This window comes from Manacus vitellinus, unplaced genomic scaffold, assembly GCF_001715985.3.
Source record: "Manacus vitellinus isolate BGI_N305 unplaced genomic scaffold, ASM171598v3 scaffold_17_pilon, whole genome shotgun sequence".
Taxonomy (NCBI): domain Eukaryota; kingdom Metazoa; phylum Chordata; class Aves; order Passeriformes; family Pipridae; genus Manacus; species Manacus vitellinus.
Window position 1 is genome coordinate 3,881,656 of NW_021939256.1, and position 21,700 is coordinate 3,903,355.

A 21,700-nucleotide genomic window follows, 5' to 3' on the forward strand; every position below is an offset into this window, starting at 1 on the left:
GGCAAATTTAAATTAAGCACATAGGTTGACTATTGGGAATGGATGCAGTGAGAGAGAGAGAGAGGACATTCAGACATGTAGCTAAGGGACAGGGAAATGTGGAAAGAGGGAAAACAAGAGGCAAAAGAAATAGAGGGACAGAAAAAGGCTAGCAAGGGTTGTTGGTCATGGTGGCTCAGAGCCTGGAAATATGAATATTTGATGTCACTTGATTCAGGATCAGGATACACCATAATATGCACGCTGCTTGGAGCATTTGCCACCAGGTATGGGACTAAGCTTCGAACACCTGCTTCAAATTGGGATCCAGGTCTTCCTCATTCCCAGGTAAATGGATACTCTAATCTTTCAATACATAGATGGCCAAGGGAAAACATCTTTCTCCCCCTTCCCACATTTTGGGTGAAGATTTATGCAGTAGGTCCACTGAGAAAATTGTCTGGCAACTTCAGTATGCAGAAGAATATCTACCCTGCAAATCCCAGTAATACATAGTTTCAAGCTACTCTGGACATTAAGGCTCTGTACCTGCAGGTGATTTTAAATATGTACCCCACAGCAGAAATGTCGAAGTCAGGGAACTGTACTGTGGGAAAAACAAAAACACAGAAAATTTTGGATGGTGCTGTTTAAAGCAGCAGTTAGGCAGCAATGTCTTTTGTAGATATAGCCACAAGTAAGTGCAGGAAGGTTATATTTTATCCTTGATTTCTTTGCCAGCATCTTATTGCTAATGGAGTGTATCCTGCTGTGGGAAGCATCCCATCCTAAATTTATACCCAGTGTATCTCTTGAGAATAATTTTTTGTTTCTCATACCCAAATTCAGATGGGCATTTGGCACAATGCAATGTATCTTTTCTGCTTGAAATATTATTCATGATTTATCATTTTTCCTGGAGCATCTGACATGAGAAGAACATTCTATGTGTTCCTTTCAAACACTTGGTAAAACTGCCTCATCCCACTCACTGATGTTAGTTCTTGCTCCTGATCTCAGCCCAATAATCACACGCCTCCAGCAGCTATTTACGTTTTCCTTTTCCTCCTTTTCCCCCTTCTGTTTTTTACTTTTAAAAAGGGACACTGGAAACTCTTCCTTTTTTTTTTCTTTTTTTGCCACAAGTTACACAACCCAGCGTATATCCAGGCTAAAACAAAAGGCGCAAGAAAAAGTAACCTCATCCAGCCAAAATTTCAATATACTTCAAAAACATATGTGAACTGTTTGCTGTTGTTCTAAAATTATTTTGCAACAACTATATTTACAGGAGTAGCTTCTGTTCCACTTAACCAAGCTTATGGTTTCACATCGATAGGAAGCCTGCAGTGTAACAAACATGCAAATCTACAACTTCCCAACACAGGGCAACTAGTTTCTCACATACTATAGTAATATTCAGCTGTACAAAGTTATTTGCCAGAAGCCACAAAGTTGATCCATTCTAGAGTTAGAAATGGAAGGTGGGTGTCCTGGCTTCCACTTTTATTGCACTATGCACCAGATCTTATTGCTTCCCAGAAGCGAAATGGCTTTAATGGAAGCAATTCTCTTGCATGTATTTCTTCAGGGAGTGATGCAAGAGACAACTTAGGAATATTACAGTTGTCATGAAATCCTTTTTTATCAGTTCCAAGGGAAGAAATTTCATACATGAGTGCCTTCAATTCTGCATTTAGAGTCCAAATCAGCACTGAAATATTTACATTCTTTTCTTTTATGTGCTTGATAGCAGTGTCCAAAAGCAGGATTTGAGCATCCTAGTGAAGCAAGCACATATTAAACTAGGCTTCCTACTGCTGAAGGCTTAACTCTTGCAAGATCTGAAACATTCTGTGACTTTCCTCCCTCCATGCAGCACAGAAAACTTGACTTCTGAACACAGGTACTCTTTTAGAAGTTTCCCACTTTACCATGTGTATTACAATAGCTGACATACATACATACCTACCTACAGAAATAACTACTCAGTGGGTACCCTATTGTTTATTATGTGAATCTGCATACTCTCTATAATGCAACCAAAATATTTAAAGCTCTGTCTTACCAAAGTCTGAGTGCTCTGGGACCAATCCAATGAGATTGCTATTCAAAGTTTTGATGGGTTAAGCTACTAATGGATTTTACTAACTCTCACCTTTGCTGTCTGTGAAGTTCCGTATACTAAGAATATCATTAAGATCCTGATAGTGGTTCTGCTTAATGTATGTTGTTTTCTCAGGAGTGTCCTGAAGTTGCATTGTGACCTCTTCCAAGTCTTTGTCCAGCTGAAAAACAAAGAGAGTATAAATCCCTAAAAATTCAGAAGTAATTTCTTCAGGTATCTGCACTAACTGCATAGCTTTCCATAATTAGACTAGAGGGCAGGTGGTAATGCAATTACTACACTGTGCCAAATACAGCTGTCTTCTTATAGCACTACTACACTACCTCTAAAAATCATGCTACAAGTAACAAATTGTGTTCAACTGTTACACACAGCCGTTTGAGAGGAATAAGCTTTAGTAGTTAGCCGTTTAAGCAATTCAGAGGTACTGGTGAATGAGAAAGATATGAGATATGGGCATCAGAAAGCCCAGTCTACAAACCCCTCAACTCTTTATTTTTTATGTGTAAGATTGTGGCATACATAGCTATAACCACTTCATCCATCAAATTATCAAGCATACAGGAGAATATAAGTCACCTGTGACAAGGAAACTCTGATTTGGATCCACTGGTTCTGGGCATTTAGTCTATCCAAGCAAGGTCCAAATGAGATCAGCAGAGCCCTGTGTGCACTAATGTGGCTCAATTGCTCTGATCAGCCTTACCTGTGCTCACCATCATGAGCCTTGCAAGGCACAGGCTGAGATCTTGTGAGCTAGGAGGCTTAGTAGAAAAAACTATGGTAGGGTAAAGGAACAGAAATAGCCAGTAGGCAGATTATTCATTAAAAATTTCAAGGCTCTCACATGAAAGGGAGCTGGCAAAGCTGAACTAATTTTTCTTTAACAAGGCAGAGATAACTTTTCTTTTGGAGTCTTTGGTAGCCTGAGTAAAGTCCTTCTAGTTACCTACGCAGTTGTTGTTACTTAAGATCTGGACAAAGAAGTAACTGTTGCAACAAAATACCTTTTCTTCAAGGTATAAGAGTACTTTACAGATTGGGCAAGAACAGGTTGGTTTCTGCACAATATAGATCTGTTATGGTTATCTTATCTCACAAATTGGACAGTCTTCAAGACTGATTTGTCATCATTTCAGGTCTCCTGAGAAAGGATGTATATAATTATAAATGTACATCCTGTAGCTCTAATGGAATTCATGTACTCCACGTACTCAGCCTTTCCCTCAGTAGGTGGAGCTCCTCACTGAAGGAGCTTCATGGCCTTTGTGCAAAAAGGATCAGCTTACATGATCATAAAGGTCTTTTCTATCTTAAGAAAAGAGGTAATTCTGTTTCATAGAAGATGTAAAAACCCATCTAGCAAGTTTTTGAGCAAACTCTCAGAGAGGTTGAGAAATAACAGCAACAGCAGTCTCTGAACTCAACCGTAAACAGGAACAAAGACTTAAGTGCCCCTGGGACTGCGGGTCTCTGTTACGCTTGCACATAAAGGTTACACTCCTAGAACTACTGCTTCTGTGGTGCTCAGCATGCCCATGTGAAACAGCAGGGTAATTGGCCTGTTACAAATAAATAGGGGACGTTTCTTCTTATTTTGCTGAGGTACATTTTCATTTTGTCACACCTGCTAAGTATTCACTGTACTAATTAGCTATTCATATAAATCATCCCTTTCCTATTATTTTAGTGTTTTTCTATGGGAAAAGCTATTTTTTTTTTCTCTCTAAAAAGTAGTCAGCACTTAAGCAGATTTCAGAATTGCTACCAAAAAAATAATAAAAGATAAAGTTCCTGGGCAGTATATGCAATAAACAATACCTCTGTAATTTTCATTCTCAAGCGGTGGTTCTCTGACTGCAATCCTTCTAGTCGAGATGTGCTGGCCTGATTGACGCTGGTGACTGATGTGGATGTTTTTGAATCTTCTTTCTTTTGATTTTGAGTGAACTGAAATCTTCTGTTCTGTGTGGCTGCATCTGGATTTGTTCGCAGTGTGATGAGCTGAAAGGTTGAAAAGCCTTAAGAAATCCTGTTTTATTTTTGCAGCTATTTATTTTGTATCTCAAAATACTGAGAGGCAAGCCAAGAGTTCCTTTTTGACTTTCAAGTACAAAACTCTGGAAAGTGAGCTCTGCTTGTCATAAGCAGTACTTGAGGCAATTTCTGAATAACTCTATAGAAGAGGTTGAATGAAAATGATTATGAGAATGGAAGCATTAAAAAAATTTAGAAAAAAATAATTCAAAATATATTTATCTGGATTTTAATTACACTGAAATAAATATATTGTAACATTCTATCAAATGTATTTTTCTCCTTCATTGATATCTTTTTACTTTCAGAGGATATATTCCTTCCCCAAGAAAAAAAAAACAATCCACCAAGCCCTTCTCTTCTCAAGCACAGTTTCATCTGAAATTTCTCCTTTCCTACTGTTACAAGTTACACTCAGGCAGAGAGAGGCATGAAGCAGGAGCATTAACAGTGAGAACTCATGGGAGATTGCACTCTGGAGATAACAGAAACTTAATTAGTTTTTAGCAACCAAAAATAAACCAAATCTGTTCAAACAAATTAAATAAGCCATTTAAAAAAAGGTTAACCTTAAACATATTTAATTTAAGCAAATATAAGTAAAATTTAACACTCCGTGACAATGTGAAAATATCACCTCGACATGAGGAGAGAAAGCTACTGCTGTTTGGCAAGGGGGAGAGAGATTCTCAGATTACTCTAGAGAATACAAAATTTATGTTACTTGCCAAGCAGCATACATATACATTTGTATACAGACAAAGCTGAAGGAGCTCCCTGCCCTGAGAGCATAGGCATGGCATAATAAATCCAAAGTTGTCTGAAAAGAGGGAAGGGGCAATAATTTTTTAAGCATAGCCTAGACAGATTTTGTGGTATAGCTGCATTTTGGATTTGGTTCCTCTTATTTTTAAGAGCATTTTTAAAATTCCGCAGCTCTGGTGGCATGAAGTAAGGCCCTAACTTCTGATTGAGAGAGATCCGACTGGGCGGACACTGGAGCATCTGGTCCCTGCATGTATCTACAGATCGAGTCTGCAGATTGGGATGATGCTTGCAGACAATAAATTTCCTTTTTACGGTGGTAAAATAGATGGAGAAGGCTAAGGTTCTCTGTGTCTCCTTCACCATAATCTTTACTGGTAAAACTTGCCTTCAGAAATCCCAGAACCCTAAAGCAATTGAACACAAGTTCAGGCAACCTGACAAGTTGCGTCCCTGAGGACTAAGAGGATGGTCAATGTCATTGTGAGGCCACTCTCAGTTACTTTTGGAAGATGATGTCAACTGGGAGAAGTTCTTGAGGACTGGAAGGAAGGAAATGTCACAGCTGTGTTCAGGAGAGTGAGAGGAGGATTTGAGGAAATGCCTTCTTCCCACCTTCACCTCAGTCCATCGAGGATGCTGCAGCAAATCCTCTTGGGAACCATTTCCAAACATACAAAGAGTAAGAAGGTGATTAGAAGCAGTCATTGTTGATTTATGAAGGAGAAATCCTGCCTGACCAGCCTGATTTATAGCATTCTTCAGTGAGATATCTGGGCTGATAGATAAGGGGAGAGAATTACTTTTCTTGACTTAAGCAAAGATTTCAACACTGTGTCCCATAACATCCTCATAGTCAAACTGATAAAATAGTGACTGGGTAAGTGGCCACTGAAGTGGATTCAAAACAGGCTAAACTGACAGGCTCGGAGGATTGTGATAACCAGTCACCAGTGCTGTACCTCAGGACCACAGTAGGACCCACACTTTGTTAGTGACTCATCAGCGAGTTTGCAGATGATCCTTAAAGAGGAGGAGGTAGCGGCATTGATACACCAGATGATTGCACTGCAGTTCAATGGGATGTCAAGAGACTGGAGATCTGGGCCAATAAGCTAGGCCCAGATCTGGCCCCTGAAGCTAGGCAAAGGGGAATACTAAGTTCCACCCTTGAGGAGAAGTAAATTCCAAGCACCCACCCAAACAACATGAGGGGTGTTTGGCTGGAAAGCAGCTTTTCAGTAAAAGCTCTGGAAATTGTGGTGGACAGTAAGTATAACATGAGCCAACAGTATCCTGGGCCAATGGAAATGATCCTTCCTTTCTGCTCAGCCTGAGTGAGAGCACAGCTGGAGTGTTGTGTCCAGGTTTGGGCTCCCCAGAGCAAGAGAGGCATAGGTATACTGAAGAAAGCCCAGAGAAGGGCTACAAAGATGCTGAGATTGGAGCCTTATGATACAAGTGGAGGCTGATGATTACTTAGCCTTGAGATGGAAGAGATTGGTGGGGGAATGACACTGTGTGTAACTATACTACGGAAGAGAGTAAGGAGGATAGAACCAGACTCTTCTCAGTGGTGTGCAATGAAAGGAAGGGAGGCAGAAGCTGAAAAAACAGAAATTTCACCTAAACATCAGAAAAAAACCTTTTCCTAATGTGAACATGGTCAAATGCTGGTATAGATGCTCAGAGGGGTTGGAAAGTGTTCATCTCTGGAGATAACCAAGACCCAATTCCTCAACTGCAATTACCCTGGGTATCCTACTGTAGCTGAGCCTTCCTTGAACCCCTGCATCTTCACTTCCACCTTCTTTATTTCTAATTAGGCTGGTTGTAATGACTGGTGTGCCTAAATCCCACACCAAAAACTACATGAAAATGAAGTTAAAGGTGAAGAATGGTAATAACAAGGCTTATTAACTTAGCAGGTAGAAGCATTACAATATAAAAATTCTGCAATTTGTTGTGGTCTAAGTTCAAACTGAATATAAGATTGAATCCTCTTCACCTGGAAGCTTATAGCTGAAAACTGGATGATTTGAAACAAGGACATATGATGCAATAAAGTTATTCACATGGTGAGGATTGTCCATGGGCAATGTTGTTGGCTTACACTGCACAAAGAATGAGGTTAAATGAGCATTTTTCTTTTTCCTTTTTTTTTTTTTTTTTTTTTTGTTCTTCAGGCCATAAAATCAGTGAAACTTATATCTTGCTGTCTTACATCTGTGCAGTTTCAATTTCAACCAAGGGTCAATTGTGAATAGACAAAAATTGCTACCAACACTGAAAATTAATGTTTTAATCCCGAGAACTGATTTTGCCTTGCTGCTTTACAGGAAACTGGATCAGAATTAATGTGGTAATGCCATTGCAGCTAACAATGGTATGTACTCAGTGGGTGACTACAAGTGAACACAATGTTCTCTCTCAAAAAAGATAGAGTAGAAAAAATAAAAGGACATGGAAGTTTGATAAACATGGATAAACGTGGGACAATTACTTCATTAATATTAGGCTTTCTTCTTTTAAAGAAGTGAAGATTATGCTGAAAAATACTATAGACATGTCGGTCCTTAAAAAGACAATCAGATGTAGCAGTTAACTTCTAACAGGAAACATAGGCATAACATGTTTCAATTCTGAAGGTCACTTCTACAAGACATCCTTGAACCCAGAAATCAATAATAGGTCTAAAAATGTTTGGACATTTTTTTATTGGATAACGAGAATGTCTACAAGTACTGTCAGTAGGATGCAGTCTAATGTTATCAACATTTATACCTTTAAATGGAGAGAGTGATGACCATTTGTTCCCTGATCTGTCTTACTCTGCTATGGGATTTTCTTCATGGTTTTTTTCTGAGGCACTTGGTACCGAATGAAATGGCAGTGGATGAAGTGGACATTTAACTGGAGACGTATAGCAATTGCCATGTTAGATGTAAATAAGATTAGTAGAGCTGAGAAGAAGGAAGGGGAAAATGTCATGTTTCATTCCCTAATGTGTCTACATTGTTGAATAGTTGCCTATTCAGATTCATAAAAGGACTGTGGGGCAAAATTGAATTTCAGCACTGTTGACCCAGGGGACTGCTGAAGATTAGTTAAAAGGAATACACCTCACTTGGTATGGCAGAGAAGTAGTAGCACTCACCTGGCTCAAAACCACATTATTGCTTGTATCTGTCTGGTCAGAGTTTAATAAATGAAAAAGCGCAGTCTTTCAAGTCTTCATTATCATCTCCTGTGCTTGACAAGCCACAGGCTTTAGCAATCTTCCTATGTCACCAAAATTGTACTAATTTAGGACTTGTTAAGGGGAGCGATTTGGTGCCTGTCTCACACTAACATCTCACCTAGATGTGCAAACTGGGTGGTGCCAGATACAATCTTTTGTGGGGTCCAGAAGGGCTATTGTGAAACCTGTGCTGAAGCAGGTTGCAGGAGAGGGTGCTTGCCAGCCATCCTGCTGTGACTGTGGCACAGCACAGAGAGAAGAGACACAGGACAAAATATACAAGTGTAAGAATAAGAACTCTCCAGCTGTGGAAGCACTCCATGGGCATTGGAAGTGTTGCATTCCAGCCCTTGCTTCAACATTTTTTTCTGTATGTTATCAAACGACAAATTTTGTTGCAAAAATGCTAAGCATTTGAAAACCTGAGAATACATGGAAAGAGGTTAAGTACTTCACACTAGATGGCTATGTTTCATAGTTGTATTTTGAGGAAAAAAGAACTGAGAACTGAGAGAAAAAATAAGGGTAGGGTAATTGGGGTTTAAAAGAAGATCAGACGAAGGGGTTAAAAAAGGAAACAGAAAAGTAATTTCAGAGCCTGTGACAATGTAAGAGAAGGATGGGCAAAGGAACATGAAAGCAAAAGGGCAAAGAGCTTGGACAGCATTAATGCTTCTCTTTGAAGAGAGTTCTGACATTCTATGGAGGTATTTTTGACATCAGAGTTTTAATATGCTGTAGTGGTTTGAACCAGGTTTTCCCCCTGAAGCTAAGAAAGCGGTAACCCCCAGGGGGTGGTGACACTTGAGATTTGAACCAATCTGCACTCCTGCAAAATATAAACATACCACAATCAAACAGAAGAGAAGTAGTTGTAGTTTGGTTGTTGAAGTGGTAGCCATGTTGTAAGACCACGAGGAGAGAGCAGGAGCCCCCCTGGGGGGGCTCCAGCCTCCCAGCCCCTTGGCTGGGGCTGCAGGGACCTGGAACAGTGTTAAACTGGGCCAGGTGTCTGTAGCTGAAAGGTTGGGAGTTTTCTCTCCAACGTGGGCAGCGGCCGGAGTAGCGGCAGCCAGCACTGACTGGAGGAAAAGCGGCGGCACAGAGCCAAAAGATAAGAGAGCAGCAAACAAACATGCAGCAAAGCAGACAGAACTTCTGCAAGCTGAAAGAGAAAGAACAGCAGCAGAGAGCAGAACTAAGTTATACAGAGACAAAGTTTGGGGGTAAGAACTGCAAAACTCCCCTAAACGTTCTTTGAGATCCCCCCAAAATGTAGGGGGTGGACTCTTACTGATCCGAAGTCCTAAATGGAGTAAAGGAGCTAAGAAGCTCGGTTGTCCTGAGAGCTCAGCCAGGACGGTGTGTAGGAGGCTGACCTTGGGGCCCTCCCTTGCTGCAAGCTACAAAGAAGCTCGCAGCCATCTTGAGGCAGGGCACAGAAACTCTGCAAGGGGTTTGAGTACCCTGAAGATACCAGACCGTCACGAAGACCCCTTGTGCTTCGTGGTATGACCGTGGTGGAACGACCTTTGTCTGGGGTGAACGTAGCCCACGGAAGACCCCCTTGCCTGCGTCGAGGGGCCGAGGGGGGCTTGGAGGCCTCCCTCGTGTGTGCTGGCAGAGATCCAGCTCCAACTGCTGCATGGGAGACACAGAGAACCTGCTGCCTTAGAAGATACTGATGCTCAGAGACTAGAGGGATCTTTCCTTCTTCCCTCCTGGACTTTTATTTGGAGGGGAGAAGAGATCTGATCCATTGTAAATACTTACGTCATGGTAGAGATAGTTGAGATCGTGTGTATAATGTATTATATTTATGTGTACAGTCATTGTAATATATATTCCCTTTCCCCCATTCTGAGTCTCGTGTTTTGTCTGGAAAAAAAATCATCCCACATTAGGTTGAGATGTGGGAGGGGGCTTAGACTAGGAAATTAGATTTTTTGGAGTTCTCAAACCATGACATATGCATTTTCATACAGCTTACACACTTAAATCTTGCAGAATTTTGAAGTACACTCTATTATGTTTGTGAATGTTCCCTTAATTTAGAATGAAGTTATGATTCTTCCCTAAGATCCAGAATAAAAATATGACTAGGCATGTCTATGTATGGCTTTTTAATATTTGAGAAGGGAATTGCAGAACTTGTAAAGCCATCCTATTTAGTCAGTCCTGGAGGATGAATTACTTCGCTTTTTTTCAGATCAGAAATCAGCTTCTATTGCTAGTCTGTGCCTCTAATTTCCTTCAGAGAGTACACTTCTATATGAATTTATTAGTTTTTTATTTTACACACATAGTTCTTGCCCCCCTCAGTAGATGGGATGCCACTTAGCACCAGAATCTACTGACTACAATTTGCTCAATACATTGATTGAACATTGTCCAGTAAAGAGCCACAAACTTTTTATCAATACTCATTTGAAAAACCTAAAAACAAATCTGAGAGGTGAAAGGACCTATATTTTGGCTCTTGCCTTGCAAACATTTTGGACATCCAACTGCATATGCGTCTGATTTGGGGTGATAAGCTACATTTATGCAAGTCACTTAAAATGAATACAATTGCACATTTTACTTCAAAATATCAAATACATTCCCTAGCACTTGAAGCTTTACTAGAGCAAGCTTACGTAAAAACCAGTTTTCTCTTCATTCAAGATCTGTCATATTCACATCTAAAGCTTAACTCTGCAAGGAAAATGGTCAAGTTCCAGCGCTCTGTGGGTAAGGGTCTTCTCAGTTCTTCCAACAAGGTGCAATGAAAGCACTCTTAGAGCCCAAAAGAGCAAAAAGAAATGAAAACATATGCCTTCCAGTCTGTGCCTCACTTAGTCCATTAATATACACAATAAAAAATATAAGTTCAGCACTTGCAGTATACATACAGATTTCCTCTTAAGTACTGAAAAAGCCTATTGTAGCACCATACTTGAATACTTAGAGATTTCAACACAGTTGACCTTACATAGTGCCAGTGAACTAAAATGATCTTATTGTTTTGTAGGTATAGAAACAGAGATCTTGATTATCTTGCTTAGGATATGTAAGAATCATAGAATATCCTGGGAAGGGACACACAAAGATCATTGAAGTCCGACTCCTGGCCCTGCACAGGACCACCTCAAGAGTCACACTGTGTGCCTGTTCAAATGCTTCTTGCACTCTGTCAAGATTGGTGCTGTGACCACTTCCCTGGGGGGCCTGTTCCAGTGCCCAACTACCCTCTAGCTGAAGAACCTTTTCCTAATATCCAACCTAAAACTCTCCTGAGACAGCTTCATGCCATTCCTTGGAGTCCTATTGCTGGTCACCGGAGAGAAGAGAGAAGAAACATGGCGGAGTAGATAACAGGACCTGGCCCTCCTGAATCTCCACTTATAATTCTTTCCAAAAAGTTCCTGGAAGTTGGAAATAGAGACTATTCCATTGAAACTACAGAAAACAATGTTTGTTTCCCCAGTCACAGTTTCAGTAAAAATATAGGCATTAGAAACTCATGTATTCACACTCCTGTAACTTTGCATATTCCATTAGCTCCAAAATCTCATGAAGCTTTGTTTTTCCCTCAGGGTCCAGAAACAAGAGTTTATAGATGGGCTTGATTAAGAATTCACACACATCCCCTGCACTTGGAAAGGCAATAAACATTTATATATTAAATCATGATTACAAAACAGAAGAAAAAATCCAAATCCATGCAAAACATATCCACCTACCTTAGGTACAAACACAAGGCAGAGAGTAATGGTGCTGCAGAATATTATGACTAAAGCAACAATGCAGAACTGCACATTGGGTTGGTCTCGGGTAAGGAATGAAACAGCAGCACCAATGATGCACATTATCCCCACGTTGTATACACTCATTCCGATGTACTTGCTGTCATTCAAAGCAGGAATGCTGACATTTCGTGTCTCCCAGGCTAGGAAACACCCAAATAACTGAAATGTTAAAAGAGAGAGAAAAGATGATAATTATAAGAGTAACTGGCTGTCATCCAGAAAAAGCATTAATTTAAAACAGGTATGTTTTTTAACTTAACAAATGCAGGTGCTATTACAATACAGAGGTATACACCTACCTTTTATTCAGTATCTAATTACACATGTGATCTGTTTTGCTCACTAGGATAGATTCCTGCTCTCCCTCTCATGAGAGAAATGGGAAACTTTGAATTAGTCATTATGGGAAAAAAGTACTCTAAATGCTATGGCTATCTTTATTTTGTACTTTTAGTAATTTTTAAAGACAGTTCTTCCTCTTTCTTTTAAAGGATTCCAATAAAGATGTAAAGTGCACTGTTCTTTTAGCTATTTTTAACAGCTGTTCTCAATATACACTTATCAATCCAGTCATTCATTATATGATTATCACCTACATTAATAAGCAGCAGTGCCAAGATGTGTCCCTATGGGACATAAATAAACAACATAGAAAGTGTCACCCCAGTTGTTCAGATTGCAATTATAATGTCTTTTATTATAGTGGGAGTTGGTAATGGCCTTTCAATTGCAGTTGTCTAATGATTTCTGGCATAAAACATTCTTGTGGCAATTTTTTGTTTGCTTTTTTCTTTGGTGTATTTTTAAGTTTTAGCCCCTTTGTTATTTGCAATATGCTTTTGCAGTTCAGCAGGGGAAAGTCTTTAGTGGAAGGAAGCCATCTTCATCCCTTGAAATTTAATTAGATTTTTCTGCAACATGAACTGCTGCAAACAATTATTTTCTTACTCTTGCATTTCTCAGAGAAGTTCTGGCAATGCAGTAAAACCCTAAACAAACTCAAGATGTTGTAAATAGGTAACCCAGCCTACAGTCTAGGCAAAGGAATACACTCTTGTGGGAGTGAATGGTGCCTTGGGAAGAATGACAGACAGCAGACGGTATTGGAGGGAAGGGAAGTATAGAGAGAGGAATCACCACTAAGACCCACCCTCCCCCCTGTACACACTGCTGCAGGAGATGGTCCTATACAGGGCATTCCCTTGTCTCATCATCGCAGTCCTGCCTCTTTGATTTAATCCATCTCCTCTAGTAGGACTAGAGCTTACACCTCACTCCAGCTGCTTGTCTCTTCTCCAGCTCTTCCCAGCAGCCTAAGAATTGCAGGAAGAACAGTAGTGGCTGCTGCAGTCAGAGCATGGGAGAGGGCTCTTAAGGGGTCAAGGTGTCTGTAGAGAGCTACCCGGGTCAGCAAGGAGTCTCAGACATTCGGGTAAGGCAGCTGAGGAGAGTGAACCATTTATCAAGCTGCGTAGCTTTGTGCCAGAGCAGCAGCTCATCCCCTAATACATTTTCAGAGCCCCTCTCTTAAACAAGGTAATACCTCCAATAAGGAGGGATGCAGACAGCACTCCTCTGCTGTTGGGTGGGTCCGGCATTGTGCACAGGCAGAGCAGGAAATGTACAGACTCCTTTACAGGCTCTGCAGTAACAAATCATTCACTGAATTCACTGTATTCAGGCTGCACTGGGGACATAGAGTGGTGGTACCTTTTTGCAGGACGCAAACCTATTCCTCCCAGGCATCCCACTGTCTCAGCAGTTGCCTGTCCTGCACTCCCTGCACTCTTGGTGCTGCGCAGCTCAGCCGTGCTGCAAATTTGCATTTCACCAGCCCCTGAAATGACAAATAGGCTGGTCTGGGCTGAGCTGTTTTGAAGGATAGAAGGAATCCTTGTCTGTATTTCTACATCACATTTTTAAAGGATGACACCCTGATTAACTATGGAGAAGATTTCTATCTTCTCCTACTACTGTTCATTATTAATGAGATTTTTAGAGTTGCTGGTTATCCCTCACTCTCCTCCACCTCTCCCAGTATGAGCAAATTCCCTTCCAAAAGCATTATTCTGGGAATGCAGCCAATATACTTATGTGAGGACAGCACTTATTACAAATAATGGGGATTAATTTATAGCTGAGGCGGTTATAAAGCGATCTAAAATATCAATTATAATGGAAAAAAGATGGTTTGAAGAGTATTGTGGGGGTTATGGTTTGGCCTATTCTCATTTATGATTGAGAACAGCATGGAAAATAGTTAAGTATCTTCCAGATGAAAAGAATATATTTATTTATACAATAACTAAAGAAAGGGAGAGGTTCTTGCAGCAAGTGGGTTTCCTGAGAATGATGCACTATTGTAAGGGCTTAAGGATCACAGTTGCCTGTCTCAAGCACTGTTTAGGCCACAGAAGGACTTAGTCATGAGAAAAGCACAGAATGGAGCCACAGGATGGTGCTAAGTCCAGGCCGAGCAGAGACAAGATCTGGTTAGCACATCCTGGGTAATGTATCCAGACAAAAATTCCCACTGTGGCAGTGGGAAAAGAAGCAACTACTTGTACACATATCACCACATCACAGGTCAAACAAAGATCACCCCAAGCCATGGGACAGAGGCCTCCATGTATACCTGAAACTTGGAATGTAAATTAAGCCATCTTAATGGGAACTTGAGATAGGATAAGGGAGGTACTATTGTCTGAGTGGTATCTCAGGCCTATGGGGAGATAAACAAAGCATGGGAGAAGAATGCATCACTGATAATGGACACGAAGAATGCAGAATTTACACACCACAGAGAAAACCAACTCAGCAATTGTGCTGAAATCTGCAGGAGGTAAAAGGTCACTCCAGCAGAGGGAGACCGTGACCACTGACTCAGGGCCCGCTGACCCAAGAAACCCACTGACTCAAAGGAAAGAAAGAGTCAGCATGCAAATTAATTAGCATTAGAGAACTGTTTAGCCGATGACCATTAATTCCTTTGTTTGCAAAAATGTATAAACAGTGAAAAATTTTGAACAACCTTGGGACCTCCAACACAGAGAATCCCAGGGTGAAGAAGGACCAAAAGGATGCCGCTGGATCCATGAGTGATGACTATCTTCTGCTTAATCTGTCTCTCTCTGTCTCTCTCTCTCTTCCTCCCTCCTCTCTTTTCTATGTTTTTTTGTCTTTATACCTCATATTTTATCTGACTATTGACTTTGGCATATGGTCTCATTTGCACCTTGATTCAGGCAGAGGCATCTCTCAATAATCAGATCTTAACAACTATAAATTTGAGAGCATTTTTTAAATTTTAATTACCCCTTTGGGTAAAATGCTTGCCTCAGGAAGAGAGATCTCTTTTCTAGAAGTCACAGCTCATCTTTGAAACATGGATAGAAGATGAGAGTTTTCTGCAGCCTGTTGCCAGGGTAGTGGCGATTGCAGAGGTGTTCCTTGTTTGCCTGCTACAGATGCCTGCAGGGCTCCATGAGGTTGGTAAGATTTCTCCTCTAAGATAAAGCTTTCCCAAGGGAACATGATGCTTTGCTTTCTCCCCACCTGCCCTTCTTATTTTCCCCCTTCCTGAGGCTCAGACAATCTGCACAAATAAAAGATTCAGTTTTATGACTGTAAAAATCCTGTAAATCCCCAAAATGGCTTGCTTGAGGAATGGGATGCAGACATTGTTTGTGAAAGGTTCAGATTTCTGTGATTCCTTGACAAGTTTTGAATATGAAACTTAGGAACTTCAGTTAAAAACACAGACTCATAGTACCTAGTTCAGCTCCTCTTTACTCCTGGTACCTAAACTTTAAACATTAATCTTCTCCAGATAAGTAAATTACATTTCAAATTATGCTTGGGGGCACCTAATTCTTGAGACTGCTGTAAATTTAAGGACTATTTGATATTTAAGGCTGCCTGCTGGGATTTGCAATGCAGCTGTCTCTCTTCCTATTGCTCCTAGAGGGCTCAGGCTGCTAAAGTCTTCTCAGACTCTACTGGCTTGGGCCTCACACAAAAATGATGCTGGTGATGACCATTGCATATCTTCATGTTTGGAGAACACAGTACAGTGATGTGACCAAGATGTGCTCCCCAGTCCCAGAGTAGAGGCTGGCTTCAGAAGGAGCTCTCAACTTCTTTCAGAGCTGTCAGATTTTACGTAGTCAGAGAGTGACTGTCTTAATTACTTGGGCATTTGCGTGGGATGTTAGTTCTGATCTCTGCTGGGAGTTTTGATTAAACAGTCTTTAGAGAAGGCGTGCATGAATACACATTGGGATAGGGGCAGGCAGCTCTTAGCAGTGCTAATGTGCTGGATTCAGAGAGGTGTAGGACATATTTGTCCCACTGCTTTATATCAGCTCACTTAGGCAGCTCCTTGCTGGCAGTTACAATTCCCATCCTGAGGCTTCTGATGGACCCTGTGAATCACAGAAGGAGTTTGAACAACTCAGGGCTACGCATTCTCCTATAGAAAGCAGTGGTCTAAAAGTTAAGGATATAACAGTCTACTGTCAAGTCTAATGGCCTAATTTAAGTCCCTTTGGGGATCTCAACCAATGACTTATAAAGTATGTAACTGGGAAGGCTTTCTATATTTTTAGTCATGAACTTAAAACCTTTTTCCACTTTGATCTTCTAAATACACATCTTAATGATATAGAAAGTGTCATAAAATGTTGTTTTGGATTTTCTCAGAAGGTATGGACTGCTGTACAGGCAAGAGATTGGTTTGTTTCATTTTTGTTTGAGGGTAGGTAGCTTCTATTTGACACTCCATTGATGTAAAGTATTAACTTTGTAGTAGCTGGTATGGCAGTTTAGGCTGTGTTGTCAGTGCACCTGAAAAGGGTATGAGACAATGATTGTATAAATTTGGGGAAAACAGTACCTGAAGACCACATAGTCTGAAGGATTATATTGCGAATACACTGTGACTAATGATAGAATACTGCTCACTAAGAGAAATCTGTATTAAAATCTCAGAGGAATAACAACTATGGCAAATACAATACCTGTGTTTATAGAGCTTAACAGGAAAACTTTAATTTTAAAAAATCTTGTACTAACCAAATTGTGATAGCTGGGAGTATAATAAAAGTGTTTGTAGTTGACGCATTGGAAAACATTTACCACTGTCTTTTAAAACTCTACTAGCTAATTAATTTTAAAGCTTGTTCACGGGAATTACTGTTAAAGACAATAACGATTGCCTACTGATGCACAACATATATTGATACAACCAAGTGCCTAATTTGATATTGGACTGCACAGACTGTCAGATGACAAGCAGGAAATTATTTATCCTTCTCCATTCCCTCTTGCCCTGTACTGCCCTTAAACCATTTTTTATATGTTTCATTTCAAAGTCATGTCAGCTTTTACTTTGAGCGTTGGTTATGAGCAGTATTGGGAAAAGAAAGATAAAGAAAGAAAATTATACTGAGGATATCAGAAAGGAGCAGAGAAATACCAAAGGAAAAGTCTCCAGTGTTGCCAGAAGTCATGCTTGCCAATAACTAGTGGATATGGTTTTAGAAAGATTATATACTGGACCGGGCTGCAGCTAATTGCTGTACTGTAGTAGCACTTATAGTGCTCACTTGTGCATCCTAGCCTTGCTATGTCACATGAAAGAATAAAAACAAGCCTTTACTACAAAGATTTTACATCTTGGGATTTTTGCTTGGTTTGGTTTTGGTTTGGGGCTTTTTGGGGGGGAGAATTGTCTTTTTTTTTTTTCCTTAGCTAGGTTACCGTGAGATTTTTCCTTGTGTCTCCCTTAAAGACAAAGGTAGTTCTGGACTGTGACCTGTAAAGAGGTCTCAATCTGAAGTAACTGTGAAACTGGACTTGTGGATTTCCCCACTTATGTTCAGTCATTAAATCCAGATCATCACAGACATAAGCATAATGGCTGCAGATATTTTTCAATGAGATTTTTCAAAACAAAAAAAAAGAGATTTTTGGTTTTCATGTTTCCACTGGAGAATTGGGCAGTAAAAAATATTGAGCATTTTCCAGGAAGATGCATAGAAAAGGGATTTTTTTTTTAATTAACAGCACAATAAGTAAGATTAGAAAACTGAAAGACAAACTATGGCCTTGTAGGTCTCTTACCTTCACAATTAGTACAATCTGATGTTAAAACATTGCTCACTTCCTTGATCTGGTATGAGTCAGCTGTGTATTTAGTTCATTTTCACAGAGCTGCTCTAGATAGACATTACTAAAAGGAAGCTTAATATTTCTATTGATCATTAGGACAACAACTAAATATTGGTTTTAATTGCAAGATATGATATTTAGCTATTCAGCTGAAGGACTTTGTGCTCTCAAAGGTCTTGGCAAAACCCTTTATGCCCAGTGCAAGATGGAAAGGCAGCTGCACAAAGCTGTGAACACTAATAGACGCCCAGATAAAATTTTTCACTTTACACTCCAGCCTCCAAATCAAAGGGTCAATAAATTATTTTCCCTTCTTTCCATTCAGACTATATTTGACTTTCTATTATGAAAATTCTGCTTAGTCATTAAACACATCATGATAACTAAGTTGAAACAAATACACAATTGGTTATTAGCAAACATCCATTTGGAATAGCTTTATATTTTCTGAGATTACCACAAACAATCATAACACTGTAAAGAACTGAAGCACGTCTCATCAAGACCAGTGTGTGCTACAGTTTAAGTCTTTCTGCTATACAAATATTGATGTCAAGAGACATGTAAGGGAATACTGCACTATCTGCAACATTTCAAAACCATATTTGAAGTTTCCTTATGGCCATAGTAGGGAAAAATTTATCGAACAAAACCATACGAAAACATGTGGTTTTAAATACTAAAATACTGTCAATGTTTTATTAAAGATATAATATCTGGTACCACCATAAATTATACCAGAAAGCTTAACTATGTTCCCCTCTAGTCATTGTAAGATGGGACAGATAGCTTACTGCTAAACCCATCATAAATATGAGCTGGAATTATGAAAATTGGGAAGGGGGGCAGTCCCTTCTTTTTGATCATGAAGGGAATTAGGAAGAATGCAATTAAATGTGTTAAAAATCAAAGGTATTTTCAGAAAATAATTAGGAATTTTAACTTTTGAAAACTATTCCATTTTTATACACATCAGATTTATTAATTTGCTAAAGAGATTAATTAACAATACTGTTGACATAGTATCGTAAGATAATTTGGAGAGACTTGAGGAAATTATCTAGTGCAAGCTCCTTCTCAAAAAGCAGGCTCAGATGTGAGATCAGACTACGCTGCTTATAGCTTTATCCATCCTGGTCTTGAAATCTTCCAAGGACGAAGGGTGATCAGCCTCTCTGGGGAACCTGTTCCACTGCTTCACTTTCCTCAGAGCAAAAAACCCAACTCTTTATATCCAGCCTTCATTGAGTAAATATAGTAAAAGAGTAAAAAGGAGGAGCATGTGTTGCACACCACAGCTATATGATTCATAAGCAACTCCTGAGCTAGACAGATAGAGAGGGCATAAACACCTGAAGCAGTAGTAAGAAGCTACATCCAGCATCCAGCAAGGACAATCAGTCCATCCCCATTTGTAGGTACCTAAATGCTATTAGTGACTGAGTTTCTGCTGAGTATTTGATTACTGATGCCTCTCACACAACCAGCCACTGCTGGAGTTCAGAGAAGCTAGTGAGGACCTTCTACCCCCAGCAAAACACTCTGCCCTCCTGCCTACCATGACAAGAGCATGGAGTGCTAACCAAAGACTGGGCCACTGGGCACCGACTGCAGCCCAAGGTCTAAATCATGGTATCTAACTCCTTTTTTGTAAATCTACTTCCAGATGCATGAAAAAAATGGAAAAGTAATGCTTATGGATTAGCCACCAAAGCAAAGGAATCTATTAGAAGAGAAAGCAGGGGAAGCAACAGGAATATTTACAAACAGTAAGTAAAAAATGTTTGGGTATGTGTGTAAACAATCTGCCCTAAACTTCATGGGTAAAAAAGCTTTTCTTACCTTAAAAATTGTTTTGGTGTTGTGGAATGCAAAACAAATAAGCAATAAAATTGGCCAAAGTCTAAACAGAATGTAACAAAGGTTAAAAAGAGGAAATTAATAATAATGTTTATGAATTAAAGGTCTAAAATAGAGATAGTGAAAAGGGTAGTTAAATATATAATAGTAAATTAATAGCTAGCAGCATTAACAGAATTCATAAGGATTCCTAAAAATGTATGTGGAGAAAAAGGAATTGTAATAATGATTCATTCCTTGGAAGATCACAAATTCAATAGTAATGATGAATGATAAGATATGCTTAACAAGTGTTTTTATCCTATATTTACATAGAGATGGAACAATCCACTCCCATCTTGCCAAAACAGAGGACTCATTGAAAACCCTGTCAAGGCAAGCTGCTGTAATCACCGAGATCTGGTAACTTACATGCAGGAGTTTTAAGAATTGATTTAGAAGGTGTCTGAACTGCTGGGCTTAATTGTTGATATTTATTGGAATTCTGGCAAAGCTCCAGTTAAGATACAAAGAGGCCATATGGGAAAAGAGAAAGTGGAACATCTTCAGTGATTACAGAGCTATTACTATAATTTCTATCCTAAGCAAATTAATAAAATGGTTGACACATGAACTCAGGCAATAAGTGGAAAAAAAAAGTGATAGGAATATAATTCAACGTGTTATTATTTTTTTCAATGAGATTGCTAAACTGAATAGAGTTAATCACATTCACGCAGCTTACTTGGATTTCTCAGTACTGTTTGTCTTAATACTGCACGGTATTGTTATTTAAAAATAGAATGTTATAAAATCAATAAAACAAATTTAAACTGATTGAAATCTACATAATTGATCTCAACATATAACTATTAACAAGAAGCCACTCAAAAAGATAATTATAGGTTTCTAAAAATTCCTAACCTAAGCTGTCCCGTAGATGTACATTGACTTGAAGGAGACTATAATATCACAGCTGAAAATGATGCAGAGGAAGAAGAGGAGGAGCAACTCAGAGATGTCATTTTCAATAAAGAGCAAGAGTTTTAGAAAAATCACGGAAATTTGACCAAATGCAGGGAAGTTTGCCTAGAAATAAAGGCACCAAGTCATTTTAGAGAAAGAGGGATAAAATATATGCAAGACCACCAAGGTTCAAGGTTTGGAAGTAAGACAAATTCAACTTAGCGATTAGAGAGCCTCAGAAAACAGAAGATTCTTTCAGACTTGAAACTAAGATTGAACATTATCCCAAGGATATATTTTAGTTGAATTAATACTTTTTTTGGCTTCACAAATCATAGAATCATAGAATCATAGAATAGATTGGGTTGGAAAAGACCTTCAAGATCATCAAGTCCAACCCCTGATCCAACTCCAATTACTATATCATGGCACTAAGGGCCATGTCCAATCTCTTTTTAAAAACCTCTAGGGATGGTGAATCCACCACCTCTCTGGGTAGGCCGTTCCAATGCCTGATAACCCTCTCTGTAAAGAATTTCTTCCTAACATCTAACCTAAACCTCCCCTGGCAGAGCTTGAGCCCATGTCCCCTTGTCCTATTGTTGGTTGCCTGGGAAAAGAGACCAACCCCCACCTGGCTACAACCTCCCTTCAGGTAGTTGAAGAGAGTGATGAGGTCGCCTCTAAGCCTTCTCTTCTCCAGACTAAACAACCCCAGCTCCCTCAGCCTCTCCTCATAGGACTTGTGCTCAAGTCCCTTCACCAGCCTCGTTGCTCTTCTCT

The 21,700-nt window shown here is 39.7% G+C and overlaps 1 protein-coding gene across 1 annotated transcript in view; it reads right to left on the minus strand.

Moving 5' to 3' along the window:
• GABBR2 (gamma-aminobutyric acid type B receptor subunit 2) overlaps window positions 1-21,700 on the minus strand; it is a 370,340-nt gene that overhangs the window by 16,470 nt on the left and 332,170 nt on the right. Inside the window, exons 15-17 of the mRNA XM_018069987.2 lie at window positions 11,876-12,100; window positions 3,929-4,111; window positions 2,138-2,267 (exon numbers count right to left, since the gene is read on the minus strand). Of these exons, the coding sequence (XP_017925476.1) occupies window positions 2,138-2,267; window positions 3,929-4,111; window positions 11,876-12,100 (538 nt within the window). The remainder of the gene's footprint in view (window positions 1-2,137; window positions 2,268-3,928; window positions 4,112-11,875; window positions 12,101-21,700) is intronic.